The sequence below is a fragment of the Cottoperca gobio genome, chromosome 3, assembly GCF_900634415.1.
Source record: "Cottoperca gobio chromosome 3, fCotGob3.1, whole genome shotgun sequence".
Lineage (NCBI taxonomy): Eukaryota > Metazoa > Chordata > Actinopteri > Perciformes > Bovichtidae > Cottoperca > Cottoperca gobio.
This window is the reverse complement of record NC_041357.1, coordinates 24092917-24105217: the sequence shown is the minus strand read 5'-3', so window position 1 is coordinate 24105217 and position 12301 is coordinate 24092917. Positions and strand designations below refer to the sequence as shown.

General features: G+C 40.9%; 1 protein-coding gene across 1 annotated transcript in view; it reads right to left on the bottom strand.

Moving 5' to 3' along the window:
* Positions 1-3265: 3265 nt before the first annotated feature.
* The window catches only part of smyd3 (SET and MYND domain containing 3), a 47998-nt gene continuing 38962 nt past the window's right edge, over positions 3266-12301 (bottom strand). The window contains exon 6 of the mRNA XM_029428749.1: positions 3266-3400. Coding sequence (XP_029284609.1) covers positions 3293-3400 — 108 coding nt within the window. The 3' untranslated portion in view covers positions 3266-3292. The remainder of the gene's footprint in view (positions 3401-12301) is intronic.

Genomic DNA, 12301 nt, shown 5'->3' with positions numbered 1-12301 from the left:
TATATGTGATTGAACCTTTGCCGTGGGTGAATATTCACAGGGTTTTTCTGCTCTTTTGTGATAATAAATTGAAAATCTTTTTTAAATGTTAGTTGAGCAAAACAAGCTATTTGAATACCTTCGCCTCTGATCTGATATTTTAAAGATCAAAATACAGAAAATAATTAGCAGATTAGTTGATAATAAAAAATGGCTTTGGATACACGTGTAGAATGTGAGAAGTGAGGTTAAACCTTTTCAAAAGGGAGAATATAACTTTGTACCTAAACATATCTATTATTTTTATCTATGTTTTAGAAAAGTGATGCATTAGCAAAGAAACAGCAAATAATAATAATAATAAAACACCACAGCTGGGCAAACACATCAGTAACCATGCATGCTTTTCTACTTATGATGAGAAACAGTAAGAGCCTGTTATTTATAACCTCGCATTAATAAAGAGCTCTCCACAGCGGCTGAGTGTGGGTTCAGATGAGGTGACAGTCAGGTGCTGAAGTGCCGGTGAGGATGAAGCAGTTTGTCTGCAGGGCTACCTTACATCCATCTTGAGTGAACAGTTTTCCACAAAATGAAATTCTTAGCAGCGGGTTCTTAATGGGGATTACAGGCCAGATACGATTTAGCGACTGCCATATCCAACTGTGGAGAATTACACAATTACTGCATCTGTACAAAAGATGCCAAAGCGTGCATTGTGTTAGGAAGGCTTTTCTTCAAGATGGTGCAGAAAATGTCAGTCCCCAAAATCCATTCATTTGTTTGCTCATTTATTTTTCTGCCTGTCACACACAATATTTCTGCTGATTAGATTTTGGATGAAACGTGTAAGAAATGATGAATGTGAGACAGAGGAACAGAGGCAAAGACAGGCCAATGAGTGAGCAGCCTGTGATGTGGAAAATGGAAAAACAGAAGATCAAAAACATCCGGTATCTAAAATGTCATCTTGTGAGGCGGGGAAACAAAAAAACGGCACTTTTTCACACTGATGATACATTTTGGACTTCATACTGTCAGTTATGTTACAGTTACATAGATACATATGCCGCCTTTCCACTGCATGGTGCGGTGCAGCAACACAAGTTCCCTTACTTCAACATCAACCCCACAAAAGCAAAACTCAAAAATATTCAAACTTTTCTGTTTGTAAAACCAACAAACGCTGTCAAATCTGTCAGTCTGAGACACCCCCCCCCCCCCACACACACACACACACCCGTACATAAACAGACTGTCCTCCCAAGAAGAACAAAGGCACCAAAGTGCCCAAAAGCAACATAGGTTTACATTTAAGTGACAAAGCCCTCCAGTGACGGTTGTAATTATAACTGGAGCAAAGGAAGGCGACGTTGTCAACGAAGGGAGGTCAGGGTGCGAAGGGAGGTCAGGGTGCATGGAAACTATTAAATGTTTCCCTCAGCCTAACCATGCAGTTTGTTTGCCTTTTAAGCCGAACCAAACCTTAACCAGAGTGTTTCATGCCTGCGCTGACATAAGGTATTCAGCGAAGGAGGGGGCGGATCAAAATTATTTAAATCTTTTGAAATGACACACCAGTGGCACATCTCTTAGTGGATGGATGGGGGTTTGGGACAAGTCGGGAGCTGGAGGTCCTGTCATCTCATATCGGTGGAATTAGATTGGTTTGCTTTGTCCTGTCATGTCAGTTCAAAAAACTTGTGACTGGATGGTTTAAGTCTTTAATGTTGCTGGAATCGGTTCAATTACTGTCAATCTGGGAAACACTGCAAAGGCCATCAGACAGGGGGGGGGGGGGGGGGGGGGGTTCACTATTAATGCTTTGATAAAGTATTTATGACCTAACCATGGTTCTTTCATCTCTCAATAGACAGGCAGACAAACAGACATTAAAGAGGAAATGTGAGAGAAAAGAACGAGGCTAAACGTCATCTACTCACTGTTGCACGTTTAAACACCAAAACACACTTTTTTAGCTTTAATCATTATTTATATCGTTCTCTGTCTCTCTACCATTTTTGTTTATGTTACTGTCACTCTAATTGGGCCATATTTTCCTAAACGTGCACATGATCCCATTTCATCTTTAAGCAACTATATAAATATTGGACTCCAACTGAATGCTAGTGTTGCTCCATATTTACCAGATCTGTAAATAGATCATTTTGACTAATTTTCCCAAAGATCTCTGTGTTTGTACTTTATTTACTTAATAATTCTTTAGTTCCCTCACAATCTATGTGTATAACAGATTGTGAGGGGAAGCAAAATAAGGACGACTACAAAGACATTCTTCTACACGAGTCAATTCATGTAGCTACAGACTTCATTTAAAAAATACACCATCTTCTCCTCAACAAAATAGCGACGGCATCACATTATTTCTACGCTGCTGATGGCCTGAAATGACAAACATTAACTTCAACTTTATGGTCCTCGGGGGGGGAAATTATCTTGCAGCCATAGAACACACAGACAGGCGCTCGAACTCACTCATTCAGGTGCAACAATGATAATAATAATAATAAAATACATGAATACATCAAGTGACAACAGGAACAGAGGATGCCATCGCTAAAACCATCATGACCAGCCCCCAATAGTTCAATGGAAAACTAATGATCAGCTGGGTCATTGTGAGAAATAAAGGAGTTATTCAGTCTGTTAGAGCTGGAAGTCTAAATCTCCATCCTCATCCTTTGTATGAAGAGGATACTGTAAAAAATATCTCAGAATCAGGATCAGAATTCCTTTATTCGTCCGACAGCGGGGACATTTACAGCGTCACAACAGCAAAGGAACCGTGCAGATGAAAGACAAAAACAAATAAGCAGGCTAACATTAAATAAAAGAGGTAAACACATGTATAATATATAATAAAATGGAGTACTATAGTAAGGATAGGTAGCAGCATAATACGATTAAATGAAGTAGCAGCCAGTAATAAATAACAATAATAAGTAGTATAAAGATAGATGATAACACAGTAGATGTAGCACTTATATGTGCATTAAAGCACCTTCTTAAAAACGCTTTCTGTAACTAAGGTGTACACACTCACACTCCATAAAGATTAAGTCCATCTGTAATGTGAATCTAAACTTCCAGAAATGTGGCAAACAGGGAGCCATGACCTGCTGGTGCTGCTGCTGGATGCGTCTCTCAGCCGTCCGCTGCTGGACACACACGACAGTTTGTCGTTACGTTCTCCAGCTTCTCTATTAGCTGAATGGAGGCTTAACAAAAGGGCTACCTCAATGCAGTGCAGACTCTCCATGTGACAGAGGTTGTGTCCTGATCAGGTGACCTGTCAGCAGGCAGCTAAACTGTCCTGTGTGCACCTGCTGCCACAGAGTGCACCATGTGTGTGCTGTTGGATGTGTTTGGACACTGCAGGCAGAACGCTCCTGTCGAATAGCTACAGTAAAAACACACAACATTATTTTATAGCCAGAGGTCTGCGCTTGAGCCACAGTACTATGTGAAGGACTTACAATTCACCTTATTATCATAATAGAGCTCTGCCCTACGCCTGTAGCTACATGCATTCATTCCACAGCATTGGCAGCTTTAATATTTAATTGCCAGATTTTGTCTTTGCCTAATTGCCGTCATTACACTTGGTTGTTTATCAAACCAGATGTCTTTGGGCGCCCTGGTGACGTAGGGGTTAAGGACGCTGACAATGAGCCTCAAAGTCCTTGAAAGGCCGGGACCTTTGCTGCATATCATTGCCCATCTCTCTCTCCTGTTAACTTACTAGTAAAGACACATAATGCCCCAAAAATACTTTTTACATTTCTGTCTAACCCCAATACTTGGATATACGCGTCAAGTTATTGCTCCTAAAATTAAATGACCTGTAAATCAACTAAATGTCAAACGAAAATTACCTTCCAAAACCCATAAACTGCCAATCTATGAACTATGAGAGCAGAGTGGAGAGGGAATCCTTGCAATATTGAAGCGTTTTAAGGTCTATTTGATCAAAAAAGACAACACAAGGGTCCCTTTTGTCATTTAAATGTATTTTATTCTCCTTGCGATTTTTGTCCATTGTTCGCCTAACTTTTTTAAATAAGCACACACACACACACGCACACACACACACACACACACACCCAAAGTGTCCTTCTCTGTTTAAACAAGCGTAAAAAAAACAGGAGGGGATAGGAGGGTGAGGGAAAGACAGGATCAGGGGAAGCAAAGGGAAAGGAAGTGGAAGAGAGGTAAGGAAGAGATATGATGGAAAAACAGGTGGAAGAAGAGAGCTAGAAAGCAGCAGTAGGGTATAAGGGATGAAGGGATGAAGGGATGAAGAGAGGTGGGACAAAAGAAAGAGGAGCGAGGGAGAAAAGACTTGATACAGGAGAGGGAGGGAAGGAGGGAGGAGGAGAGTGGAGCAGAAATGTGTTTAAAAACTTGTTAGTAAACTTGTTAGTGAAGTTGCTGAGCGTGAACTAGAGCCGGCGTGGTGAATTAGAGAAGTGCACCCTGGGAAAACATTGAGCAGAATATTGAAGGGAAAAGGATTCTGCAGAAGGAAAATCAGCTACAAGCAAACTGCTTTGAAAAGTGTAGCCTGAAAGCCAAGAGGTTTTAGACTGAAATATGTTAGGGCAGCCAATCAGTGACGAGAACACAAAAATCTGTGTCTGTGCTTGTAGTACAAATTATTGAATCTTCAATCTTTTTATATGTTTTCAGTTCTTTGAGTTTACATGAATCGGTGCAAATGACCAACAACACATTCAGATCAGTAGTGTGGTTCATTGGTGTGGTCAGAGCAACCCCGTCTCCTAAAATAAGACATTCCCACACAACTAAACTGCGTTCTCAATTATGTGTCGACAAAACCGTATTTTCTCCCAGACTATGTTCGCAGTTTTAAACGTGGGGTTAACGTTGTGAATTGAAACGAAACAAAACTGCAACAACACTTCTTGATTCTGTTTAGTAAAAGAGCATGGTTTGGTTTTAAATAAATACGCACACCTGTGTGTAACGAAAAAACTGAACACAAACACAAACAGTTCTGCATAAATGTGTTTGTGTATACACAATCACAAACATGCACACAGAACTCAACTTTCTCATGCTCACACACACACACACACACACACACACACACACACACACACAAACCATTAGTCCTAGGGTGTGTGTAATCGAACATGAGATTGCTTCTTGCTCTCTAATGACTCATTTCCATGCTGATACCCAATCATCTCAGAGAAATAAGAAAAGTAGTCGACATGTGTTTTTGTCAAGTTGGCACATTTCCATCTGATGAGCTCCTAAACTGCTGCACCCAAAACACACACACACACACAAAGTATACTCCTCCCACACACACTGTACATCCAGACCACAAGCATGCATACATTGAGGCAGATTTATGGAACATGCTGTATACCGCTCACACACACACACACACACACACACACACATTTTTTGCTGTGCTACACGGTTTACTACTGCAAGACATATCAGCTAGTGATGTGTGTGTGTGTGTGTGTGTGTGTGTGTGTGTGTGTGTGTGTGTGTGTGTGTGTGTGTGTGTGTGTGTGTGTGTGTGTGTGTGTGTGTGTGTTAAAACCACATCTGTAAACACGTTTCTACAGTAAGCTGCCTGGTCCAGGAAAGGTCGAATTTTGAATAAAAAGTGAAGCAGTTCTTTGATCAGTGAGCTGTAAAGGTTACACCCAACAGTGATTTTCAGCACAAGATGCAGGCTTCACATGCAATCTCAAACACATGCAGGGATAGTGGTGTTTATACAGTAAATGTTAGTATGGCCTACAGCTGCAGCACATCCAGTATTAATGTTGCTTACATGTGCAGACGTGAACGGAGAGGTGTATCTAGTTTCTGATTCTTTCCACTCCATCTCTTGCTTACTAATATTCTGTATAGCAACAAGAACAAAGAAAAGAAAAGCAAGCAAGAAAAGAGCAAAGTTTAGCCGAGCACACAGTCTGGTAGCAGGTTAAATCAAAGAATAGGGTTGGGTAAAGATAAAAAGAGAAGGTTATTGTTTTCAGACCAGTATTCTTTAGAGGAAATCGTTTTTTACTGCTTGACTGCTCTGCTGTAGTCTGAATCAAAGAGCGTTACTCAGGGGAAAAGCTATTCCTCCTTCCACTCTGAAGGCAGCAGCACTGAATAGGTTTTTTTCTCTGTGCATTTGCGGCACCCATAACTTTGGTCTCACAACTAAAACATCCTTTTCATCCTACACCCTGAGTGAACACAAAGGCCATCACAAGATACATATATCAATGTCACCCATCAGTCCCAGCATTTGAAAGTTCTGCTGGATTGGATTGTGGTTGATTTATGAAATACAAACACTAGTTCTATATAATTCACTTTTGTACATCCTATCCTTTTGGTTTGAAGCACCTGTATTTTAAATTAACTTTTTGTCAATCGTGACAATTGACCCATACGTCCTATAACAAACCACAACACTGTGTGTGTGTGTGTGTGTGTGCGCGTGTGTGTGTGTGCGTGCGTGCGTGCGTGCGTGCGTGCGTGCGTGCGTGCGTGCGTGCGTGCGTGCGTGCGTGCGTGCGTGCGTGCGTGCGTGCGTGCGTGCGTGCGTGTGTGTGTGTGTGTGTGACGAGTGTTTAAAAATCTTAAAATACACGTTTCTGTGTGTATACAGGAGTTGAAGTGCAGCTACATTACAGGTATTTGGAACATATAACCTACAGTTTATCTCAAGTGTGTGTAGGTGTGTGTAGGTGAGACAAGAGAGTTAAAGTTTGTCTGCCACATGATCAGATGATAAAGCGCACACACAGGAAGAGCTACATGACACCTTTACGTCAAATTACATAATAAAAAGCTTCATTTTCAACTTGAACAATGGTTATGTGAGATTAACCAATTTGACTGCAGAGATCACTTGTTGTGAAAATGTTAAAGGGTTGGACCACGACTGCTTCAGCAGAGTGACAGAGACCGCAGCCAGAAATGGGGAGGAGTGTGGAATGAGTGGCTGGTTTCGAGTTCCTGGGAGTCCACTTGTGTGAGGACCTGGCCTCGAGCCTGAACACCCCCTGCCTGGTTAAGAAGACCCAGCAGGATCTTCCAAAAATCTGCTGATCATCTTCTACCGCTGAAGTAACATCACTCTAACTTCATGAGAGACCCCTCACACCCCGGACACCCCCTGTTTACCACCCTCCCCTCAGGCAGGCTCAGAACCTTAAGCACACGGACCAACGGGCTGAGAAACAGCTTCTTCCCAGAGCCGTGGACGGGCTGCTGAACCCATATCCCCCCCCCCCCCCCCCCCCCCCGCCCCCTTTCTCCTTCAAAAACTGCTGCTGCTAATGCAATAACTGTCAATGTTACATCAATGTATTTTATTTTCTAGAATTTTATGTACCATGACACTATTTATGTTTTTATACATATTTATACACATTTCCTTTTTTAAATATATTTCTATACGCTGCTAAGTTGAGGGAATGCATGTCGTCCCCTCTTTCCTGTCTATCTTCGGCTGCTTGGAAGATGCTAACAATCAGCATCTTCGTTTAATAAGAAATCACTGCATTTATGTTGGTTTTGTGAAAAGACCACAAAATATGTTTTGCAATAAATCTTTGAAATCTAAAATTGATTTATGGTTTATTTATGTCCCATCTTGTCCCACATTTAATTTCTCTTCACTGAAGCCGCTCCATAAAGAGCCATCAGCGCTGTTACTGCAGGAGGTTTGATTGACAGGTGTGCCCCCAGGAGACTCTGACAGTGGAGAGAGAGATGTCAGCAGAGTACTGGGATCAGGCCCTCGGCCGTATGTTTTACAGAGCAATCGGCGCCCCGAGGCATACAAATAGTGAGTTTGGACACGTTTTTAGGGACCAAACATGTGGGCACTCTAGTGGTTGCCAAGTAACTGATGACCCCCCCATACATTTTCAGTACCGCTTATCATATTCAGAGTCGCTTCAGTAACTGCTGATCTCATCCCAATTAACTTCTGGCATTTTATCATGGCATGGTGCAGAGACACGATTGTCCATGGCTTGGAACAACTTTACATTATTTAAGCCAAACTCTTTTACTTTCTGCACATCATCGCTGGCTTTCTGCTTCAGGCTGTTTGTCGAAGCCCGCCGTTTGTTTGTATCAGCCACTGCAGTCAAACACCACAGGGCTCACTCATGCTTGTTTTTAATGTGTGAGAATAACAACATCCATCACTTTAATGTTTTGTTCAGAGCAGACCTTATTTGTGTTTTATGATACTTTACCACACAGATTGATATATTAATGAGTTATAATTAAAAGAAAATGTATCTGTAATACCACAGACAAGAAACATTAATACCATTCCAATGCAAAGTGGAGTTTATGCAGGATGATCTAAGGCTTTGAATGAGAATGTAAAACACAGGGTGAGCACAATAAACTCATTTTTAAAGCTGTACTTTGCATTGTTGTGTTGTCAAGTGCTCATGTTATTCATCTTTAATTGATGCTTTAATTATTGATTTTTTAAAGTCTTGATGTGCAGACTGACTGCTGATTGGAAAGAAGACATTCTGCATATGGCTACATGAATATAGCACATGAACATTTCCTATAGACAGAATAAGACTTATGTCCATTAGCATGGTCCACACACACACACATACACACACACACACACACACACACACACACACACACGCATAATCCCTGAGGTTGTAAAACTACAATTATCTCCCACTCCAGGATAACTGTCAGGTTACAGGTCAAATGCTTCTTCCAATTATCTGTGTGTATAGCTCTGTGTGTGTGCCTGTGTGTGTTTATGTGTACAGGAATGTCTAAATACTAACACATTACGATCAGACCCACAAAGGCTTGTGTATTTATACTCTACATGTGTGTTCCTGCATGTTTTCAGCGGACCGTGGTGTAATGGGGGTTTTTATGGCAATACTGGTTAAGCAATACTCATCCTAATAATGACACCAGAGAGAGAGAAAGAGAAAGAGAAAGAGAGAGAAAGAGAGCGAGAGAGAAAGCGAGCGAGAGAGAGAGAGAGAGCGAGAGAGCGAGAGAGAAAGAGAGCGAGAGAGAGCAAGAGAGAAAGAGAGAGAGAAAGAGAAAGAAAGCGAGAGAGAAAGCGAGAGAGAGAGAGAGAGAAAGAGAGCGAGAGAGAGAGAGAGAGAGCGAGAGAGAAAGAGAGCGAGAGAGAGCAAGAGAGAAAGAGAGAGAGAAAGAGAAAGAAAGCGAGAGAGAAAGCGAGTGAGAGAGAGAGAGAAAGAGAGCGAGAGAGAGAGAGAGAGAGCGAGAGAGAAAGAGAGCGAGAGAGAGCGAGAGAGAAAGAGAGAGAGAAAGAGAGAGCGAGAGAAAGAGAGAGAAAGAGAAAGAGAGAGAGAGAGAGAGCGAGATTTGCAGTTTTCTGAGTGCAGTTTCCGCCTTCTACCCGTCTCCTTAGTTTAACTTATTCTCTGCAGACGCTGTAAATAAATATGTAAGAAGAGTCGTACCTGTGTGCTAAGCATTCATTTGATAAAGTAAGTCTTTACAATCAATGTGTTTTATCTGATATTATGTTTAACCTCGCACCATTCTTGTTCAGACTACACTGATGCTGAATAAACATGCCGTCAACACAGAAATATCTTCTGTGCCAAGCATAAAGGGAAGAGGACACACACCTGCACATTCTGCAGTGAATCAGAGGGAGAGACATCCATGAACACTAAGCTATGTTCTGTCTGCCAGTTTTGTGGGATTACATGAAAACCTGCCATAAATCACAGATCTTTACCACAGAAGCCAAAGCAAAGAGGTAACTAGCCAATCTGATACATCATACCAACAACAGATTAGAGTGGAAGCACTGAAAGAGTTTAGCTTCATATGGTGCGGAGCTAAATGTTTGAGCGTTGCACGGTGCTGAAGGCTGTGCACGATAAACTGTTCCTGTAAAAGGTTGTAAAAGGTTATATTCCGTTTAAAGGATAGTTTGATTGGTTAGTGAGGGAGTAAATTACCACTAGAAGTTGGATGATTCTTGAAATGTAATAAGCTCGACCTTTATTCTGATTTCTGTGTATTCTGTGACTTTTAAATAAATCAATAACAAACAACTTTTATGTAAGAAATACCAACACAGGTAATGCCACCCTGCCATCTACAGCTCATTGTGTTTGTACATACTTACATGCTCTCTTTACACTCACACACACACCGATCCGTGTGTCCTTCACAGAACAGAGACTCCTAATGTAAGTGGTGTCATTAGCAGAGACATGCAATCAGAGAATTAGCATAATAGTGAACGGTGTGAATATGTAAAGGCTCGAAAGGACAAAATCTCAAAAATATAATTTAACCATGAATACACCACTTTGGTAGAATAGTCGTTTTAGCTATATCATTTTGTTAAGTATAATTTCAAAACAAATATATTCATTTAAACATCCCTCTGGATGTCTGTTGGAACATGTGCACCTGTGTGTCCACATCACACCTTTCTTTCAGCTCGTACATTCATGGGGTTTTTTTTAACAACTGGAAAACCTGCTGAAAAAAGGGGATCGATTTCTGATGTAACCGGAAGCAGGGTTAGTAAACAGTTCAAATGTGACAGTGGATACTTGTTTTGTTTTTTTATATCTGTTACTTCTTCAGTCTCTCTTTCAAACTCTCAAACCAGAGCTGGCGATTGTTGGAACAGTGGAAAGACTAACAAAGAGTTTTATTTAGTTTCTGTTCATTTTGAATGAAGTGTATTTTACGATGAACAGCGAAGACTGGAGTCTGGTGGCTTTGAGGAGAGCATATTAATTGTATATTTTGCACGTTAATAAATTATAATAACTGTCCAAATTCCTGTTGATTTTAGCAGTCATATATTCACTTCAACACGCGTCGTAGCATAGCGCCGGAAAAGGGATGAAAATTGGCGCGTCCACCCGGGAGTCATGTTTCCATCACTGCCAAAATACCGTGACGACTGCAGAGGCATTTTTCCCAGGAATGAACGCTGATTGTAATATTTCCCACTGAAGACAACAATCAGATGTTAGTGGGGATTTGGCTATACAGTTTTCTTCACTGTGACCTTGTACCCTTGTGTAGGCAGCCATCTATAAGAGTCCAGGCACCTCAGAGAGTGCGAGCATCTATGTGTGCATATCGATTCCAGAAAACGTATTTCTGCATGTGTGTGTGTGTGTGTGTGTGTGTGTGTGTGTGTGTGTGTGTGTGTGTGTGTGTGTGTGTGTGTGTGTGTGTGTGTGTGTGTGTGTGTGTTTAACATGGATAGAGGTGTAATGCAATCTGCTTTTGATTTAAAACCCTGTGCTTGTTTCTTATAGTGATAAAGTAGCTCCTTGGGTAATGTGTGTATGTGTGTGTGTATGTGTACACTATAGTGATAAAGTAGTGCCTGGGCCAATGAAAATTACCCTCATCCATCTCTTACAGTGCACACACACATGTGCACACACACACACACACACACACAGAAGCCAGACAAAAGAAATAGACAGACAACAGACTGAGGAGACGCTGATATAACGGTATTCACTGACAGCACTTTGACAAATTCCTCCAAAACAGAGTCACAGAAACTCTGCTGTTAAACTAGTGCAGAGAAAATGATTGTGAATGTGGGTTATATAACTACAAGTACAAGGTCAGAGGAGTGAGACAACCAACGGAAGAAGGATGCACCTATGGGAATATTATTATTAATGTTATGATAAGTTTATCGATTATTTTCTCGATGTATCACTTGGTCTAGAAAGCAGTGAGTCAAAGAGGTAACGTCTTCAAATATCTTAATTTGTACAACCAACATTTCAAAACCCAAAGATATTTTAGAACTTTTTATTAGTTCATGTTTTACATATAAAAACAGTTACAGACTTATTAAATTGTCCTCAATGTATCCTTATATTGTCCAGAGTCAGTGAAATACTTTTCTTTTTTACTTCCCAGATGAACAACAGGCCTGTTTGTTTTCCATTTTCAACAGAAATAGGGCCTTGATGATTGTGTAACTAAGGAGCGAAGCAACAGTTCATTATTCATTCACTGTGTGTGTTGTCTATAGAAGTACATTTATAATTCATATTATTCAATTATTCATTCCCACTTATTTATTAAACTCCGCAGAACAAATACAATAAATAGAACTAACCTCTTACTGATTGTTACCCTGGGAGAGAGTCATCTCAGCACAACACAACACACACACACAGAAGTTAATTAGTGAAACTCTATGGATGATATTTTTGTCTCAGGGACCATGAGCCTCAGGGGCAGAGAAGAGAGTTTGGGTAGACAGAGAGAG